The following is a 21,818-nucleotide window of genomic DNA, read 5'->3' as shown; positions in this document are numbered from 1 at the left end:
CCTACAACTATTTTCTATGTTTCTAGGTTTACCTCTTCTGGCAGCTTGTTCCATACACCCACCACCCTTTGTGTGAAATAGTTACCCCTCAGATTCCTGTTAAATCTTTTCTCCTTTACCTTAAACCTATGTCCTTGATCCTCAAAGTTTTTGTTATCCAGATTATTTTATTTAGTCTTGATCACAATAGTCACATTTATTTACGCAAATACTCATGCTGAACAATTTTTGACACTTTGCTTTTATGTGTGGAGATGAATGTTGTGCAAATTTGTGCTGTTCTTTAATAGGCATAATGATTATAAGGTGGTGTCACCTGCACTGAGAGCTGTAGGAAACATAGTTACTGGAGATGATATCCAGACACAGGTGAGTACGTGATCCTTTGGCCGTTGTATGTACACTGCCCTCCATAATGTTTGGGACAAAGACCCATAATTTATTTGCCTCTGTACTCCACAATTTGAGATCTATAATTTTAAAAAAATCACATGTGGTTAAAGTGCACATTGTCAGATTTTATTAAAGGGTATTTTTATACATTTTGGTTTCACCATACAGAAATTACAGCTGTGTTTATACATAGACTCCCCCCCCCATTTCAGGGCACCATAATGATTGGGACGCATGGCTTCACGTGTTTAATTGTTCTGGTGTGTTTAATTGCCTCCTTAATGCAGGTATGAGAGCTCCCAGCACCTAGTCTTTCCTCCAGTCTTTCCATCACCTTTGGAAACGTTTATTGCTGTTTATGTTGTGCCAATGAAAGTCAAAGAAGCCAATATGAGACTGAGAAAAAAAATAAAACTGTTAGGAACATCAGCCAAACCTTAAGCTTACCAAAATCAACTGTTTGGATCATCATTAAGAAGAAAGAGAGCACTGGTGAGCTCACTAATCGCAAAGGGACTGACAATAAAGGAAAACACCTGTCCAACAGATCAGAAACACTCTTCAGGAGTCGGGTGTGGGTTTGTCAATGACCACTGTCAGCAGAATACTTCATGAACAGAAATACAGATGCCACACTGCAAGATGCAAACCACTGGTTAGTTGCATAAATAGGATGGCCGGGTTACAGTTTGCCAAGAAGTACTTAAAAGAGCAACCACAGTTCTGGAAAAAAGGTCTTCTGGACAAATGAGACGAAGATTAACATATCAGAGTGATGGCAAGAGCAACTTATGAAGGAGAGAAGGCCCAAGATCCAAAGCATACCACCTTATCTGTGAAACATGGTAGTGGGGGTGTTATGCCCTGGGCATGTATGGCTGCTGAAGGTACTGGCTCACTTGTCTTCATTGATGATACAACTGCTGATGGTAATAGCATAATGAATTCTGAAGTGTATAGGCACATCCTATCTGCTCAAGTTCAAACAAATGCCTCAAAACTCATTGGCCGGATGTTCATTCTACAGCAAGACAATGATCCCAAACATACTGCTAAAGCAACAAAGTAGTTTTTCAAAGCTAAAAAAATGTTCAATTCTTGAGTGGCCAAGTCAATCACTCGATCTGAACCCAATTGAGCATGCCTTTTATATGCTGAAGAGAAAACTGAAGGGGACTAGTCCCCAAAACAAGCATTAGCTAAAGATGGCTACAATACAGGCCTGGCAGATCATCACCAGAGAAGACACCCAGTAACTGGTGATGTCCATGAATCGCAGACTTCAAGTAGTCATTGCATGTAAAGGATATGCAACAAAAGACTAAACATGACTACTTACATTTACATGACATCGCTGTGTCCCAAACATTATGGTGCCCTGAAATGGGGGGAACTATGTATAAACACTGCTGTAATTTCTACATGGTGAAACCAAAATGTATAAAAATGGCCTTTATTAAAATCTGACAATGTGCACTTTAACCACATGTGATTTTTTTTTTTCTTTTACAAATCTCAAATTGTGGAGTACAAAGGCAAATAAATAAATGACCGGTCTTTGTCCCAAACATTATGGAGGGCTCTGTATTAGATTGTTATTTTTTTAAATCTTTATGCCAGTTGTTCAAAGAGCAACAGTGAAAGTTAAAACTTTTTAAAGCATGTTGAGAAACATCTGGATACACATTACATAAATGCATTAAAGTGGCAGGGCATGTTAATGAGAGATTAGTCATACAGCATGGAATTGGGATATATATATATCTCTCTTTTAAAAAAAAAAATATATATATATATCCACAGGTACTTTGACAGTAATTATATCCGCCTCTATGCCTACATCTGACAGCTCTTTTCCAGATACCTTCTGAGTGGGGAAAAATTGCCCAAAGGTCCCTCTTAAACCTCTTCCCTCTCACCTTGATCCATTCTCCTCTTGTTTTAGAATCCTCTACCTTGGGAAACAGATTTTGTTCATGGTTTTATACATCTCAGTAAGGACAACGTGGCAATTATGGAAATGTTATTAATTAATTCTGTAATTAAATTCTTGCTGACAGGAAAAAAAACATCCCAGGTCACCTGCAAGCCCCGGTACTGCCTGCCGCACTCAGGTCACCTGACTGGCTGTTGCGCTCAGGTCGCCTGCGAACCCCGGGTCTAGCTGCAGTTCCCAGGTTGCCTGCAAGCACCGGGACTAGCTGCAGTTCCCAAGTCGCCTGGCCTGGGACTGGCTGCAGTTCCCAGGTCGGCTCGCTTGCCCCAGGTCTGGCTATGACACCCAGGTCGGCTGCATGGCCCGCAAATGGCTGCAGATCCCAGGTCGGCTCGCTGCCCCAGTTCTAGCTGCAGTTCCCAAGTCGCCTGCCCCGGGACTGGCTGGATTGCCCAGGTCGCCTGCCCCGGGACTAGTAGAGAGGGAGAGGGAGCTCAGGGCGGAGCAACCTGCCTTCCGTCAACCTCCACCTCCACCGGTTGCGCCTGTGCCGAAGGACACCGTGGCTGGCTGGCGGACGGGCCGGCAGAAGGCGCTGAGATGGTGGCCGGTTCCGCTGTTCGGTCCCGGCGGCCACTCACAGCCGCCCAAGCTACTTCCATCCCCGGCCACAATGCGGTGGCTTGATCCCCGACCCCCTCCTTCTCAATGTTCCTGCCCTCCCCGCAACTTTGCTCCTGGTGGCCTAGCCAATTTTGTGCAGCCCAGGCCATGCTGACCCGGGCCAGACTCCCCACGCACTGTGACAGGAACTCTTTACCCCCCCCCCCCCCCCCCTGCAGCGCTGTCCTTTTACAGCCGCTTCCCACTTTACAGCCGCTTCCCATCAGCTGCTAGCAATGAGGGATAGTCTTGGCTCTCCCTCAGTACATCAACATCGTTCTTGATATTGCTGTACTGAGGGATGGCCAAGTCTTTCTTGGCTAACAACCTAACCTTCAGCCGTCAAGACGCAGGTAAATTCCCGTGCCATATTTCTGGTTAAGAAATTGTGTCTTCATTGCCGGGAAATACGGTAGTAGTTCATATTCTTACCCAAGGTCATTTAAAAGAAGGTTGTCATTCATATCATTGCTCAATTGAAGTTGGTGTGAAATGGTTGCAATGTTTTCATACTTAAATAATTGCACGGATTGCGATGAGCAAGAGGCGTAATGCACTATTCATAGGAATGTGGCTTTTTTATGGAGAGGATTAACTATTTCTGTATATCATCAAAAAAACTATGTTAATCTTGTTTTAATAGCAAATTTATTTGCTGCTGGTAACAAAAGGTAAATATAGGTCCTGCAAGGACAGCCTCCTGCAGTTAATTCTGTAATGTTTGTTGCTGAAAATAAAAAAATAATGCTTTTAGAGAAATTGTGCCACATTTACAATTCTTGAAATGTGCTACTAATTCAATTCGCATTCTGAAAGATACTTGGTTGATACAAATCATTATCGATGTTATAATTAATTGCAGTTGAGGATCAGATATATTGAGCATAGTTTTATCGCAGTTTTTTTTTAAAGCTAATTGAGAGAGGTAGCACAAGATAGCAAAGAATAACAAATAAGTGATGTTTAATGTTATATATAGCATGAAAATGCAATTTGCTCCAACTCGTCCATGTTGGCCAAGACGTCTATCGGAGCTTGTACCATTTTTGGCTGTGTTTGCCGACAACCCGCTAAATAGTTTCTATTCATGTAGCTATCCCTAGTCAGTCCTTGCTTTTCCAAATCCTGTCCCTCAGAATCTCCTCCACCAACTTTACCACCACTGATGTGCTCACCAGTCTGTAGTTCCCAGCCATCTTCTAATCTCCTGGTACCTTGCTTCCGGCTAACGAGGAAAGTATACATGCCATGGACCCTACCATTTGTTCCGTGGCCTCCCACTGTATCCTAGAATTGGGCCCAGGAAATTTAACCACCGCACCTCTTGTAATGTGGATATTTACCAAGATATCATGTTAATTTCCCATAATTCAGCTTCCAAGACCTCAATGGTAAATGCAAATGAGAAACGGTCTGTTGAGTGATCTTAATACATGGAGACCAAGTAACTATTTTTGTATTTGTTTCTTTCTGAGTTGATTGGTTCAGGATAGTTTTATTTGCATGCTTTACAGGTATTTTAACTTTTCCTTAGGTCATTTTGAACTGCTCTGCCTTACCCTGCCTACTTCATTTGTTGAGCAGCCCTAAAGAATCAATAAGAAAGGAAGCTTGTTGGACAGTTTCAAACATTACTGCAGGAAACAGAGCACAAATCCAGGTACTGTACTGCCACGTTATTGCACAATGTAAAATCTGCTCATACGTTTCCTTAATTTGGAGCTCTTTTAAAGCCCAACAATAAAACTAAAAGGAATGGATCGTATTACATTGGGGTTGAATAAAAGGAGTTGGGTTCTATATTGTGACTGGAACCGATTTGGGTTAGATTGGCCAACTCCGTTTATTCTACCCCAATGTAATACAATCCATTCCTTTTAGTTTAATGATAGGAACAGAATACAATCCACACGGTAGTGTCCATGAAGGATGGTGGCATTATGCATATTTTTTTTTAAGTTGGCTTTTCATGGTAAATGGTTACTTTAAAGGAAGTTCAGAAAGATGACCAAGAAAGATTTGGATTACAACAGCTTTTTATGGGCTTAGAATGCCCCACTGTGCTTATAGGTGGTACATTAATTTTGAAAGAGGCATTGGAAAGTGTGGCCACCCAGCAAACAATAACATTGCCAACATTTGTTTTGTAGTGTTGATTGAAAGCTAAGTATTTGCCTGGACATGGGGTTCCGAAGAGGTGGGGAACTCCAACGTGATCTTTTGGACCACTTGGTTTAATGCCTTGAAAAATGTTGATGTTCAGCACTTACTACAGCTCTGAATTAACAACCACATTTTTCATGCTTATGGGTGCAGTATTCAGTTTTTCGAATGCCAAGTTGACTCCCAGCATAGTCACTGCTAACGCCAGCCTGCAACTCTATTTGTGAGGCTGCATCTTACAAATTGCACTGTCCAATTTTACAAAATAAGTGATAAACAACCAATACATTTCACAAGTATGAAACTAATTCAGATACAGCTACTTAAAATAAAGCTCATTAAATTGTTGGAAAAACACAATTGCGGGATACCAGTTGGTTCCCATTGCTAATCAATTAAGGAATTGAGAAAATTAAGTTTATGAATGCTAGGTTGAAGGGCCTTGGCAGGTCTATCAGCCTGTACCCAACAGACTTGTGGCACAATTATTTCCAGATAATTCTGAAAATGATCCATGAAGGTATCCTGGAAACTCCTGGATTTGAATGAAATTTATTGGTGTTTATACAGTATAGCCTGAAGAAGTGATCAACTTTGTAACTGAATTTTGTTGATAAGCCCTGTTTTGATATTTGCATTTTGTTCCATATTTAACAGGCAGTAATAGATGCAAATATTTTCCCAGTGTTAATTGATGTTCTTCAAAAGGCTGAATTTCGCACTAGGAAAGAGGCTGCTTGGGCTATCACAAATGCAACATCTGGTGGGACTCCGGAACAGATCAGGTAAATTATAAACCAGAAATGGGATGTTCATTTCCCAACGTTTGAGGTTGTAGTTTAATTGATTGGAAACTTTGAATTTACTATCTATTGTACAATGTCTGGAAACTAAATTGTGCAGTCAAACTTGGAGCCTACCTAATGCCAGGATTTTCAAAACACATTGAATAAAGTGTCATGTCAAAGGTTATTGCAGAAAATAAAAGCTCAAGATGTAGAAGATTTCACATTAATGTGGATAGGAGAACAGCGGTTTGGTTGCTGAATCTGCTGAGATGAGAAGGAAAATAACTTCTGAAAGACACAAGAGGCTAACGTGTATCTAATAGTTTAAGTGGACTTAGATTGCCAAATAGTGTAATACTAGACCAGGGGGGACCCGTTGGGTCCCATCACCTGAAAGCGCGGTTGCGGGGGATGCCTGCAGTATCGCACATACACAAACCACTCCCTCACACACAGAGGGGAGTGGGGAGGGAGGGGGAGGTGAGTGGGGGAGGGGAGATGGAGGGGGGTGAGGTGGTGGAGAGGGGGGCAAAGGAAGGAGTGGAGTGGGTAGTAGGAGGGGGAGAGGGGGGATGGGGGGGATGCAAACCCACACGCTTGCAGAGAGAATGTGCAAATTCAACACAGACAGTGCCCGAGGACAGGATCGAACACAGATCTCTGGCATGTGAGGCAGCAAGTCTACCAGCTGTGCCAATATATTTCCCATACACAAAAAAATATACGTTGATAACTTTGGTTACTAAAAAAAAGAGACTATCAATTTTCAGTATTAAATCTCTTAAGTTACTCTATGTCCCCCTTTACAGCTACTGTATGTTTTACTTCAGTTCAAAACTATGCGGCAGTCCATTGGCTATAAAGTTGCTGCCTAAAAGTGCCAGAGACCCGGAATTGATCCTGAACATGGGTGGTGTCTGTATGGAGTTTGCTCCTTTTCCCTTTGATCGCATGGGTTTTCTCCAGCTGCTCTTGTTTCCTTCCACATTCCAAAGGTGTGCAGGAACCTTTTTCGGACCCAACCCAAAACATAATATTTTCCTTTTATCCAGCGATTCTGTCTGACCTGTTGAGTTACTCCAGCTTTTTGTGTCTATCTGTACTATGTTTACATATTCTGTTGCACTGCTGCAAGTAAGGATTTCATTGTTCTAACTGGGACGTGAGAGAATAAAGCACTCTTGACTTACATTGCTAATGTGTGGGATAGAACTAGTGTACGGGTGATTAGTGGTCAGCGTGGACTCGGTGGGCCGAAGGGGCTGTTTCCATGCTGTATCTTTAAATTAAATTAAAAACACTAAAACCAGAGGGAGTCTAAAGAAGGGTCTCTACCTGAAACGTCGCCCAATTTCTTCTATCCAGAGATGCTGGCTGCTCCATGGAGTTTCCCCGCACAATTAAATCATGGAATTGTCTTCACCCTACCATAGTTACCCAACCAGACGCAACTAACTAAGGTGGCTCTTTTTTCCCCAAGAACCCTTTTTTGCTTAAGTCCAAGTCAAGAGTTAAGAGAGTTTTATTGTCATGTGTCCCAGATAGAACAATGACATTCTTGCTTGCTGCAGCACAACGGAATATGTAAACATAATACAGAACAGGTGTTCAGTGTGTCTATATACCATAGACTATTTATATACACAATAAATAAACAGATAAAGTGCAATTGGCTGTTATTGTTCAGAGTTTGGTGATGGACCCTCCACCGCCTCCAGTTTAAATTCCATTTGGAATATTTTTGGAGGACCAGGAAACCAAGAAGCAAGAGTTACCCCAGGGAATTACTCCAGCTCCAGGCAGTGATTCTGCATTGGGTTTTAGCGGTGGCGGCGACTGGACGGTAATGGTGGTCATATCTCCCACAAGGCAAAGGGAGGGAGAAAGTGCCTGGCGCCGACCAGTTGCCGTGGCAGTGCGCATGTGCAGGGCGGCCGATGATGTGCTGGTCGTGGTTGTGCGCGTGTACATGGGGAGGCTGTGCAGATCGTGGCAGTGCGCATGTGCAAGGCGGCCTGCCGTGCCGGCGGATGAGAAGCGGCCCTTGAGCTGAGACCCTGCGGCCCGTCACAGATGGCGACGGAGACTGAGAGTGGCAGATATCGAGGGGGGCCCGCTCAGAATTGAACGATAGGTGTCCCGGGTGCTTGCCAAGCCGGGCAAAATGACACGGCTTTTAGATTGCCCAGTGGGACGTTAGGTGGCCATTGGCAACTGGGTAACCTAAGCCCTGATATTCTTGGAATTTTGAGCCCTGATATTCTTGGAATGCACTGGTTTGTACTTGTGGAATTTAGAAGTAGGAAGGGAGTTGATTGAAGCACATGTTCCTGTGTGACAGGATGCCATTGAGGATAGTTACTCTTATGGGTGAATCTAAATCTTAAGGGGTGCTGTTTAATATTAAAGCATTGCCCGCTTAAGACAAAGATCAGACAAGATTTCTCTGAGATTTTTGTGCTTGCTTCACTTTCTCAGAGGTGAAATAAATGGTCCTTGAACATTGTGGGCACATTTGGCAGAGAAACACCAGTATTTTATGTTTCCCCATGTGTTAGAATACTACGTTGTATACGGAAATCCAAAATATCTTGAGTATATTCTTAAATTTTGCCTACAATATTTATATTTCTGTTGGGACCTCCTTGACACCAATAGCAGAGCCTGAGCTTATTACATACCCTGGCAATTAAACCAAAGGTATTGTTGAATCTGTGGCAGGTTGGATCTGACTACATGGGTAATGGCATTGATTTGAGTGAGAACTAATTGCCACAACAGGTCAAAGTAGATTTTATGTGATGTACATATTTCTGAATGAATTAGAATTTTATTTTTATATTTTCACACGCTTTAGTTTTTTTTCGTTGGCAACATTTAGGAACTTTTTGTGCCACAGTGTTGGATTTGCTCGTACCATTCAGAATGGAGAGTGTTTTATACTACTTTAATCTTGGGAGTACATTGTGTTTTCAACTGGTTACTGACTGCAAAATGTAGATCAATATATCAAGTTGTTGTCTAGTCAGTAATTTTTGATATTGTAATCCACATGTATCAAGCTGAAATCCATGGTACCAAGCTGAAATCATAATCATACTTTATTAACCAAGTATGTTTTGTAGTTTGTAGCATATGAGCAATTTGATTTGCCATACTGTCATACCAATAAAAAGCAACAAAACATACAAAATACATTTTAACAAACATCCACCACAGACCCCTCCACATTCCTCACTATGATAGAAGGCGGAGAAAAAGTTCAATCTCTGCCCTTCTTTGTCCTCCCACGGTTGGGGGCCTCGAGCCTTCCGTTGACGGGACGATCTTCGCTCCCATAGACAGTGGTCGAGCCACCTGTGTCAGGGGCGATCAAACTCCTGCATCGGGGGATCTCGGCTCCCCTGTGCCGGGCGATTGGACCCTGGGTTCGGGGTGGTCGAATCTCTTGCGACTTTGGAGCTTCCCGACATCGGTCTCTACCCGAGACTGGGAGCTCCTCGATGCTGAAATCCGCAGGCGTCGATTCCAGGCAAGGGATCGCAGGCTCCGATTGCAAGTTCACGGCCCCACCGTGGGACTCAAAGTCAGTCTCAAGCAAGGCCACCAGCTCCATGGTGTTAGGCCGCAGAGTGACCAGAGATACGATCCGGAAAACAATCGCATCTCTGGCAAGGTAAGAGATTGAAATGTTTCCCTGACCCTTCCCCCTCCCCACATAAAACAAGCCAGAGAACATTAACACAAACTTTTAAAATACTCTAAAAATACCAAAAAAGACGAAAAGACAGACAGACCACTAGCGAGGCTGCCATCGCTGTACAGCGTCACCCGGTGGACTGACGGCGGCAACATTTGAAATTAATTCTGTTCAAATTTTACATCAAATAAAATGCTGAAAAACTAAGCATTCCTTAATCTGTTGTTAATTGAAAAATGTCTTTGTCCATGTTCTCGGCAAAAAAATGAATGAAATAGATAACCTCTTAGTGTTTTTCAGGCCAGAACTTCAAATCATTACCAAAAAGTATTGTTGAATGTTTGTCTTGAGTGGTTAAATGTTTATTAGCCTAATAAATGTTGAACTTTGTGGGGAGGGGGAGGAGACCCAATGTTACATTAACAGAAAATTGAATTACTCAGCATTGGATTTTAAGGAATGATATTTGACTGTATGTAGCATGCCTCACAACGTTGCCATCTCTCAAAGCTCTTTAGTGCCAATAGAGTACTTTGCAGCCAATAAAGCACCTTGGAAGTGCAGCTACTCTTGTGGCACAAATAGAATGAAACATAGATCAGTATCTTTTTTTATAGATTTGGCGGTAAAAGTAGATAATTATCATTGTTGTTCTGGTAATAAGTCCTAGGATATTTGCTAAAACTAATTCTGCTGGCCCTTACTATGTCTCACTATGAGCAGTTTGAAAATAGTCAGATTTATTTACATGATTTCTGAAATGTTTATTGACTGGAATCTTTATTTTACTTTAAAGGTATTTGGTAGAATTGGGCTGTATCAAACCTTTGTGCGACTTACTTACAGTCATGGACTCCAAAATTGTCCAGGTTGCTTTGAATGGACTAGAAAATATTCTACGGCTAGGAGAACAAGAGGCCAAGCAGAATGGAACTGGTTTCAATCCTTATTGTGCCCTTATTGAGGAAGCCTATGGTAAGGAATGTTTGTTGAAGAGGGTAAATAACTTTTGGCTCTGTTTAACGAAATAGTCTTTTGATATTAGACACAAAATGCTGGAGTAACTCAGCGGGACAGGCAGCATCTCTGGAGAGAAGGAATGGGTGACGTTTCGGGTCGAGACCCTTCTTCAGACTGATAATATTTTTTGTCCTTCAATAATGTTGGATATAAACCACAAACAGATTTGGGTGTTACTGTGGTCTTTCCTAGTTTGATATATTTTTAAATATTAGTGTCTGAATTGAGTATATTAACTAAGTCCTGTATTTGATTTACCCCAGCAAATAATTATGTAATATCACCCAGGTCTCTTGCTTTCCATAAGGCCAATATTTTGCTGGCCCAGTCTGCTCATGCTCAAATAATTGACTACGGTGTGGTATGTTCCTGGTTTAGATCTAATGGGCCAATTGCATTGTGGTGTGCATCAGAATCCGGTCGAGCAATCTCTGTTCTAGCTGTCCAGAGTTAACCATATAACAATTACAGCACGGAAACAGGCCATCTCGGCCCTTCTAGTCCGTGCCGAACACTTATTCTCCCCTAGTCCCATCTATCTGCACTCAGACCATAACCCTCCATTCCTTTCCCGTCCATATAACTATCCAATTTATTTTTAAATGATAAAATCGAACCTGCCTCCACCACCTCCACTGGAAGCTCATTCCACACAGCTACCACTCTCTGAGTAAAGAAGTTCCCCCTCATGTTACCCCTGAACTTCTGTCCCTTAATTCTCAAGTCATGTCCTCTTGTTTGAATCTTCCCTACTCTCAGTGGGAGAAGCTTATCCACGTCAACTCTGTCTATCCCTCTCATCATTTTAAAGACCTCTATCAAGTCCCCCCTTAACCTTATGCGCTCCAAAGAATAAAGCCCTAACTTGTTCAACCTTTCTCTGTAACTTAGTCGCTGAAACCCAGGCAACATTCTAGTAAATCTCCTCTGTACTCTCTCTATTTTGTTGACATCCTTCCTATAATTAGGCAACCAAAATTGTACACCATACTCCAGAATTGGTCTCACCAATGCCTTGTACAATTTTAACATTACATCCCAACTTCTATACTCAATGCTCTGATTTATAAAGGCTAGCACACCAAAAGCTTTCTTTACCACCCTATCTACATGAGATTCCACCTTCAGGGAACTGTGCACAGTTATTCCTAGATCCCTCTGTTCAACTGCATTCCTCAATTCACTACCATTCACCATGTACGTCCTATTTTGATTTGTCCTGCCAAGATGTAGCACCTCACACTTATCAGCATTAAACTCCATCTGCCATCTTTCAGCCCACTCTTCTACATGGCCTAAATCTCTCTGTAGACTTTGAAAATCTACTTCATTATCCACAACACCACCTATCTTAGTATCATCTGCATACTTACTAATCCAATTTACCACACCATCATCCAGATCATTGATGTACATGACAAACAACAGTGGACCCAACACAGATCCCTGTGGCACCCCACTAGTCACTGGCCTCCAACCTGACAAACAGCCATCCACCATTACTCTCTGGCATCTCCCATTCAGCCACTGTTGAATCCATCTTGCTACTCTACCATTAATACCCAACAATTGAACCTTCTTAACCAACCCTCCATGAGGAACCTTGTCAAAGGCCTTACTGAAGTCAATATATACAACATCCACTGCTCTACCCTCATCAATTTCCCGAGTAACCTCTTCAAAAAATTCAAGAAGATTAGTCAAACATGACCTTCCAGGCACAAATCCATGTTGACTGTTCCTAATCAGACCCTGTTTATCCAGATGTTTATATATATTATCTCTAAGTATCCTTTCCATTAATTTGCCCACCACTGATGTCAAACTAACAGGTCTATAATTGCTAGGTTTACTCTTAGAACCCTTTTTAAACAATGGAACAACATGCACAGTACGCCAATCCTCCGGCACTATTCCCGTTTCTAATGACATTTGAAATATTTCTGTCATAGCCCCTGCTATTTCTACACTAACTTCCCTCAATGTCATAGGGAATATCATGTCTGGACCTGGAGACTTATCCACTTTTATATTTTTCAAAAGTGTCAGTACTTCCTCTTCTTTGAATCTCATAGTTTCTATAGCTACTCTACTTGTTTCCCTTACCTCACATAATTCAATATCCTTCTCCTTGGTGAATACCGAAGAAAAGAAATTGTTCAATATCTCCCCCATCTCTTTTGGCTCTGCAGATAGCTGTCCACTCTGACTCTCTAATGGACCAATTTTATCCCTCGTTATCCTTTTGCTATTAATATAGCTGTAGAAACCCTTTGGATTTACTTTCACCTTACTTGCCAAAGCAACCTCGTATCGTTTAGCTTTTCTAATTTCTTTCTTAAGATTATTTTTACATTCTTTATACTCCTCAAGCACCTCATTTACTCCATGCTGCCTATAATTATTGTAGATCTCTCTCTTTTTCCGAACCAAGTGTCCAATTTCCCTTGAAAACCATGGCTCTTTCCAATTTTTACTATTTCCTTTCAACCGAACAGGGACATAAAGATTCTGTACTCTTAAAATGTCACCTTTAAATGTCCTCCATTTCTCTTCCACATCTTTCCCATAAAACAAAATGTCCCAATTCACTCCTTTTAAATCCTTTCGCATCACCTCAAAGTTAGCCTTTCTCCTATCAAAAATCTCAACCCTAGGTCCAGTTCTGACCCTCTCCATAAATTATATTGAAACTAATGGTATTGCGATCACTGGACCCGAACTGTTCCCCAACACATACCTCTGCCACCTGACCTGTCTCATTTCCTAACAGGAGGTCTAGCACCGCCCCTTCTCTAGTAGGTACCTCTATGTATTGCTGCAAAAAACTATCCTGCACACATTTTACAAACTCCAAACCATCCAGCCCATTTACAGAATGTGTTTCCCAGTCTGTGTGGAAAATTGAAATCTCCCACAATCACTACCTTGTGCTTACTACTAACATCTGCATCTCCTTACATATTTGCTCTTCCATTTCTCGCTCCCCATTTGGTGGTCTATAATACACCCCTATAAGTGTTGCTACCCCTTTCCCATTTCTCAGTTCCACCCAAATAGCCTCCCTAGACGAGCCCTCTAATCTATCCTGCCAAAGCACTGCTGTAATATCTTCCCTGACAAGCAATGCAACACCTCCACCTCTTGCCCCTCCAATTCTATCACACCTGAAGCAACAGAATCCTGGAATATTTAGTTTCCTGCAACCATGTTTCACTGATCGCCACAACATCATACTTCCAGGTGTCAATCCAGGCTCGAAGCTCATCCACCTTTCTTACAATGCTCCTAGAATTAAAATATACACATTTAAGAAACCCACCCCCTCTTATTCTCTGTTTATTATATTTTTCTTCTTTCTCCCCTACATTTTGGGTCCGAGTGCTACCCTTCTCTGCCTCCTGCCTCACACACTGACTGCTAGCTTTCCCTATTTGAGTCCCTCCCCCCAACCGTTCTAGTTTAAAGTCTCTCCAGTAGCTTTTGCAAATCTCCCCGCCAGGATATTGGTCCCCCTTGGGTTCAAGTGCAACCCGTCCTTTCTGTACAGGTCACACCTTCCCCAAAAGAGGTCCCAATGATCCAGAAACTTGAATCCATGCCCACTGCACCAGTCCCTCAGCCACGCATTCTTTAGGTTCTTTAACAGTTAACTATTGGCAAAGCTCTGTACCTGATTTTATAATTCTAAATATCTGATATTCAGATACTTTAAAGGCTATTAAATTTGAAGTCCTTTTTTTTTACAAATGTTTCAATTATTTACTCTAAATACCTGTGAATGATATGAAGTGAAAGAACCTACAAAAACTTGCTTTCTCTTTTGTCTCCCAATCCTTTTCTCTTTACATTTTGAAATTGGTGCAATTTCGAATCCTGCATCAAATCTTATTATCTAATCAAATCAAATCAGATACATTGTCTAACATCCACCAGGGGGCGCCAGTCTGTCCCTGCCTTCTTTGTTGTTTGTATGTATGTGTTAAATGTATGTTTTTAGTGTTCTTTAGCTTGTTTTATGTTGGGGGGGGGCCTTGGAAACTTTCTGGAGACCAACTTCGAGCTCTGCCGCTGGAGCCTGCAGACTTAACATCACGGAGCCTGCAATCCCTGTCGGGAATTGACTGGGCCTCCAACCGCGGGAGCCTGTCTACTTTAACATTACGGTCTCTGGTTAGAGACCGACTTCGGGAACTGCAAGCTGCAGGAGCTTCGATCGCCCCGACTGCGGATGGTTTGACTGCCCCCACTTTATTGCCTTCCATCACAGTGAGAAACGTGGGGAATCTGTCGTGGTGGATATTAATGTTGACTTTTATGTAGTTGTGTTTCTTGTTGATTTTTTTTAGTATGGCTGTATGGTAATTCGAATTTCACTGTACCTTAATTGGTACATGTGACAATAAACTGACCTTAACCTTGAAATCTAACCTGGGAGAGGATCTAAGAATTTATTTTTAAATAATGCTGAGAGTTATCCAGGCAAATATATGGTCTTCTGAGTCTCAGTACGCACTGTTTAAAGCCACTGGCGGTAGCCATTGAGATCTGGCCTATGAATATTGTGTAGATTAATTTGAAACATTGTGCCATTTGTATATCACATTGCATTCTTTAACTGCAGGTCTGGACAAAATTGAATTTCTTCAAAGTCATGAAAATCAGGAGATTTATCAGAAGGCCTTTGACTTGATTGAACATTATTTTGGGATAGAGGAGGAGGACTCAAGCATTGCACCACAGGTGGATGAGAATCAACAACAATTCATCTTCCAGCAACAAGAGGCCCCAATGGAAGGTTTCCAGTTGTAAATGCATGATTGGTGAAATTGTCTATGATACCACCATTGCACCATATTCATAACTACAAATCCTCAGAGCCAAAATTAAAAAGCTGTTGTAGATGAATTTAAAATTAGAAAGAGCAAAAATGTGAGACAGCTTATGCACTTTTCTATTTGCAGTTTAATATGTAATTTAAACTGCGGCTGTTGATTTTTATGTTGCATATTTAATGTTCATTTAGGTATCTTGAGTCATAGATCTGAATTATGTATCTGAATTGCTCAAAAGAAAAGGTTTGGCCTAGCAGATACATCAATATTTAAGCTGAAATTACAGCCATCAAATAGTACTATTTCATTTAACTGTTTACAGCCCTAATTTAAGCAGTATACTTATTTATTCTTTGTTTCTAGAGCCTCAAAATACTGTTACAGGGTGTGGTTTCCTTTGTGTTGAATAATGGAATTTAAGTCTAAATCTATTTGACCAAAATTATTTCTAAAGTCCAAAAAGTTTATGCTCTCATTTACATTAAAAAAAATACCTGGTTGAGCAAATTTAACCTATCGTGGCAACTTTCAACACTAGTGTCTCTAATGAGTTTAAAGGTACACCCCTGCTGATATATCTACCTCTTTAAATTAGGACACAATTGTTTAAAAGTTATTGACTTAAAATATTTGTTAACAATACAAGTTAATGTGAATGAAAACAGTAATTATCAGCATTTGTTAGTCTATATTTCAATATGAAAACCTGTAAATTTATTTATAACTTTCTAAAAAAAAATTGCACTCTGAACAGGAGACGTGAAATTGTAGCACTGCTGACTATACATCATGTTGATAATTTCATTAGGTGTGTTTAGAATTCCCTAGTAGGTTCATCCAATGAGGAATACCTGATTAAAAGCTAAATTTGTTCCTCTTCTCCCTCCCATCCACTCTTTTGCATCTTCTATCCTCTTTCCTCCCAGGAAAACAATAGATTAAACTGAAGGGAGGTGTAATCATTTTCCTCTTGTAAAATGTGTTTATTAATTAGGCATTGACAGAAGAATTTTGAAAAACCAAATAAGTGCTGATTACTGATTTAATAATGCATAAGAGGGATTTCACAACTAATCTGTTTGGTCTTGTATATTACCTTTTTTATTTTTCTTCTTCACTAGCACTACTACTGATGGTCCCTTGGGGTGATATTTCTGTAAATGCCATAGTTCATTTAATGAACATGTAAAAAATAGTAGAGTAACTTTCATCGTTAAAATGGTTAATAGGTACCTAATAAGTTTTAAAATGCTGATTAGAAATCTAAGGTCATGTCACCACATTGACATTAAAGAATGAAAAATGGTGGCAAAAGTGATCCTTGAATCTTTCATTTGTATTCTGCAATTTAAAATCACAGCCACAGTTTCAGATACTATTTCTTGGGTGTTGCAGCAGCATTAAAATTTTCTTTCTATCAGATCATTAGGGCCTGCAAAGGACAACCTTTGGTGATAAGAATGTTGTACAGTGATTTTGATTTATTTTGTAAAGAAAGTTTTGAATTTTGCTCTTGCAGGTTCAGTGTAAATATGCAAACATCACTACTTTCATGTTACTTCTCTCCTAAAAGCCATTGTTTAAAATGGGCGACTGTCGTTTAAAAATTCGACATAATAAATTTTGGTTAAATCTTGAGGTTCATAACTTAGTTCTATCCTGTACTCTGAATTTGATTTAGTAATTCTCGTGTATTTTTACAGCGTGTCATAATTTAGTTAATTTTACTGTTCTACAATGTTGAAATGAAAATGGGAAGTAATGGCTAAAAATTATTGGTGATATCAACTGAATGGGTTAACATGATGTTCAACACCTTCTTTTGCTATTTTAACGGAACCCATGTGTTACTGATCATTCACAAATGTTGCCAACAGTAATTCTAAAGTGAAAGGGAACAGATTGCTAATCTGTGTTGGTTGAAAGTATAAAACATGCCAAATTTGCATTATAATTAAATGTAACTGATGTACAGTGGCAAGTGTGTATATAAAGAGATATTTGGAAAAACTTTAAAATACTCCTTGCTCTGTTACTAAAATACATAGTTATAATTAGCTATTTCTTTTTTTTCACTACAGCTGATGATGCCTTTCAATGAAAAGTGTCATCTGTGCTGCATGCCATTCATAGGTTATGGGGATTTTTGTTTTAAATAGTAGTTATGGCTGAAAGCTTGAATTTGGCTACAACTCTAAAAACCTATGGAACAGTAATACAAAATTGCAGTGTAGGAAACATTTCCACATACTGTTTTATGCATGGTTATTTCAGTTTCATAACAGATCACCAGTGCTCCATCATAAAATTGATTACAGTCGTCACTACTTTTGAAAGATTACTCTATTTCATTTGCACAGTATTTAACATGACCAAATATTAGCTTAAAATCTCTAACAGTATTATGTTGAAAAAAATGTCCCGTTAAGTTGATATTTTACGATAAACCTCACGAGAAACTAATCTGACTGGGATAAAACTGTATATAAAAATTCTATAAAGGGATACTTTCTATTTTGTCTTAACTGAAATATTCTCCTCTTGCCTCAAGTTCCCATGCAAATTTAGTGTTTTGCTTGGTTTCCCAGTCGGTATCCCTGCTATAGAATTGAGAAGTCACAATACAAGTGCTGATTTGGCAAAAAGCCAAAATAAATTTTGGCATTGTGTTGTTGCTTTTGTTTGCTACATTAGCCACATGTCCAACTGAATGCCTCATTTTGAGTTAAACTTTGTATTAGCTACCTTGCTGCATTTTGCAGTGTGTATGTTGTGTTATATACAAAATAATGTGAACCTGAAAACTAATACTGTGCTAGATGTATCAGCAGAAATATTTAAGAGCTTCATTTATTAAACAATAATTACAATACATCTTTACCAGCAATAGTTGCATAAATCATAAGTTTCTAAAGATTTGAAAAATCTGTGCTCTAAATTGACATATCTTCATTAAAGCAAATGTTTTTGTGTGTGTGTATATATTTTTTTACAATGACCAGAGCTTGTACAATTTGACATGAGTATATTCATCTTTTTGGATCTATTTTCTTTCATTTGGAATTACTATCACTCCTGTTGCTGGCAACAGCCTAGGAATCAACAGTCCTGAATTCCCTTTCCTCTTGTTCCATGCTCCATATTCTCCTTTAATTTGAATTTGTGTTGGAACAAAATTAAATTAAAATACTGTCAAATTGGCAAGAATTAATACCATGCAAAAGATCTCCGATCTGTTTTGTGCATTTTGTATATGTGCAAAGAATGTTGCATTTTTTCCTTCCACTTTTGGACTGGGGAATAGTTTTCTAGTGAATATCTTGCAAGCATACTCAAGCTAATTGATTATTCAGTTGCATTGAAGTGTATTGAATTTGAAAATATCTGGAAAGTGAAAATAAAATCCATTCACATGACTGATATGCTGTTTAACTTCATATTTTGAGTAGTAATTGTTAAGTGTGTCTGCTTTTGTGTGTCTGTGGTTTAATCTTTTAAACAATGTGACCAAAGGGAAGGAACTGAACTTTTTTTTGTTGGCTCGGAAAAGCCAAAAGCTTTATTGCACTAGAAAGGTTACTTATTTTCTGACGTTGAGGCAATATTTCTCCTAATCCATTTTTTAGACAAAATGAAATTGGTTCTGATCCTATAAGAATTTGCATTTGTGCAGTATGCCTATCTTGTCTCAATAGATATACCTTTCATCAAATTCTTGGGATATCAATCACTTTGACTATACACCAAATTAAATTTAATGCTGACTCAATACAACTGGATCACCATATTTTTTTCATTGTTTCCCAAACAAAGAAATGACTAATCTGTTTTGATGGTTTGGGAAGGAATGTTAATTAGAACATGGGGAAATCCTTGCTCTTTAAGTGGAACCAGGGGGTCTTATTTCATCAGATGAAGCATCAAATGTAACATCTCAAGACTCATTGTATAGCAGTCTCCTACTGATGAGCTGATTGCTCATTAATGCAAATGGTGATACGTTTTCCTCATTGGTTGTGCTCTAGTTGTAAAATAATCAATTCATTCCCATACAATGAAACATTTTCCTTTGCATTTGATATTACTATTTATAATCCATTTAAATTCTAAATTAAAACATGATTAATGTAATTTCAAATAGTAGAAATTGCTGTTCTATTCCCATGTTTACAGACAGTTATGTTTATGGAGTTCTTGAAGCTGTACAAATGTTGAGTGTAGATAAATGAAAATAATTAATGCCATGTGTGGAAGGAAAAAATGACAAAATATCAAATTAAAAATAATGGTCTGCTGTGGATTAGGAATTGTGGACGAGGGACATGTAATTTAAGTGAAGTATGTAGATCTGGGTTATAAAGTTAAAAGGCATGTTAATCATTTTTGCTACAAGCTTCTACCTTCTGTGCAATTGAGAGAGAACTTCAACCTGTATTTAGTTGTACGGTTTATTTTGACAAGGTTATCAGGATTTAACAACGGGGATAGCCACTGCAGCTTCCTGCTCACGCATAGCCTCTTCTTTCCATCTTGCCTTTTTGGCTCTATTCCAGCTGGCAAGTGATTCATGCCGTTCAGCAGCCTGGGAAGTGCAAAGAATATCAGATGAGCAAACCAACAATTTTGTTCATAGGAGCAAAAAAAATTACAGATGCTGGTTAGATTAACACAGGGGTCAGAAGAAGGGTTTCGAGCCGAAATGTCACCTAGCCACGTTCGCCTGAGATGCTGAATTATTCCATAACTTTGTCCTTTTCATCTCTGCATAATGTAGTGTATATGTAAATTGAAACTACCCTGTCTTGGCCACCACCTGATGACATCCTTATTGGGGGCTGCTATCTTCTATCATCTTATAGTTGTGACTCTTATAGTTGAAAATGTACGAGAAGCTCAAGAGGCTAGAGAGGTAGGTGGTGGGGAATTCTTCCTGAGAGGAGGCGGTTCCTCAAATAGAGCAGGAGGAAATCAGAAGAATGTTGGGAGTCAACACAATATCCTTTGAGAGGAAAATGCACTGTATCACTGCTTATGGAGCTGCCAGTGCCAGAATGAATGCAGTGGAGACTAAAAGCTTCCTTACAAGAAGTAGTGCTGAGGAAGGAACTCTGTGTTGGATAGGAGAGAGTAGATACAAGGATGAATTCTGATTAAGGATGTGTTTAATATACTGTTAAAATACAGGAATATGACCCAACTTAATTGAAGGATGCATGATGAATTAAAACATTAAATGTAAGAATTAGTTCAAATGGTGGGAGGATAACATGGGGAAATTTGGCATTGCACTACATTTTCATAGCAAACAGAGTTTTCAACAATGCATAATTTGGTGTGCCTGTGCAAAGATTCTCATACCTGTTTTCCAGATGCAATCATAGCAAAAGAGGCCAAAATGGTCAAACCAATCATGATGTAGCAAGTCTTTACTCGAGCCCTATTTCTTGATGCATTCAGCATTTCAAATCTTAAAAGAAACGTAAATGTTAATGTCACTGTACACTCAATGGAATTACGCTGCATCGTCTTGCAATAATTTTAATGGCTTTCCTTCCTCTGGTAATACCTTCCTGAGGATCATAATCATTATCCTCCCTTCACTGTTTGACCAGAAGTCTGAACCTCTCCTCAATCTAACTGGAAGCACTATAGTCACAAACGCTCAATAATCCAATGAGAAAATGCAGGTCCTGTCATAGTGTGACAACATGTAAACTTTCTCATACTGCAAGAACAAATAAATCATAATTACCTTCCTATGTCATTGATAAGAGTTGGATTTTAACAATTGCAAAACAATGAGCTGTCAGTCATTGTCATGCATTGGTGGCATATGTAGTTTCCTGTGAGGCCAACAGGTAGCATACACCATACAGTTGAGCTATTCAGCCCAAATGGATTCTAAGCATGGTTCAAAGTCTGCCCAGAGTTGATAATGGAGCAGTGTATATGTTTTAATTTATTCAAAAGTACCAAGTTAACCACTTCTTATTCCAGGTTGTTTGAGTGGCTATTTGCATTACCTTTGTCAAATATTGGTGCATTCACAACTCAAGGAATGCATCCACTCCAGAGCACCACACTTGAGGAAGCTTGAGATTCTTCTTGGTTTCCTGGTCCTCCAAAATATTCCAAATGGAATTTAAACTGGAGGTGGTGGAGGGAGGACTTAAGCCAGAAAGGGTTCTTGGGAAGAAGATATTCTTGGGGATGGCACAGAAGATATTCATTAAAATAATTGTAGAGATGGGAAATCATTCTTGCAGTTAGATTGGGGTTGTTTTGGTGGAACTGACATAAATGCAAGGGGACGACAGGAA

The 21,818-nt window shown here is 39.7% G+C and overlaps 2 protein-coding genes across 2 annotated transcripts in view; one reads left to right on the top strand and one right to left on the bottom strand.

Annotated features, from left to right (window-relative positions):
• Nucleotides 1-18,914, top strand: part of kpna5 (karyopherin subunit alpha 5) — a 43,514-nt gene extending 24,600 nt beyond the window's left edge. The window contains exons 10-14 of the mRNA XM_033021107.1: nucleotides 291-369; nucleotides 4,527-4,652; nucleotides 5,813-5,940; nucleotides 10,440-10,618; nucleotides 15,288-18,914. Coding sequence (XP_032876998.1) covers nucleotides 291-369; nucleotides 4,527-4,652; nucleotides 5,813-5,940; nucleotides 10,440-10,618; nucleotides 15,288-15,475 — 700 coding nt within the window. The 3' untranslated portion in view covers nucleotides 15,476-18,914. The remainder of the gene's footprint in view (nucleotides 1-290; nucleotides 370-4,526; nucleotides 4,653-5,812; nucleotides 5,941-10,439; nucleotides 10,619-15,287) is intronic.
• Nucleotides 15,582-21,818, bottom strand: part of fam162b (family with sequence similarity 162 member B) — a 28,798-nt gene continuing 22,561 nt past the window's right edge. The window contains exons 3-4 of the mRNA XM_033021108.1: nucleotides 20,857-20,965; nucleotides 15,582-20,080 (exon numbers count right to left, since the gene is read on the bottom strand). Of these exons, the coding sequence (XP_032876999.1) occupies nucleotides 19,964-20,080; nucleotides 20,857-20,965 (226 nt within the window). The 3' untranslated portion in view covers nucleotides 15,582-19,963. The remainder of the gene's footprint in view (nucleotides 20,081-20,856; nucleotides 20,966-21,818) is intronic.

The sequence above is a fragment of the Amblyraja radiata genome, chromosome 5 (assembly GCF_010909765.2).
Source record: "Amblyraja radiata isolate CabotCenter1 chromosome 5, sAmbRad1.1.pri, whole genome shotgun sequence".
In the NCBI taxonomy this organism is placed as follows: Eukaryota; Metazoa; Chordata; class Chondrichthyes; order Rajiformes; family Rajidae; genus Amblyraja; species Amblyraja radiata.
This window is presented reverse-complemented; position numbering and strand designations above follow the sequence as displayed.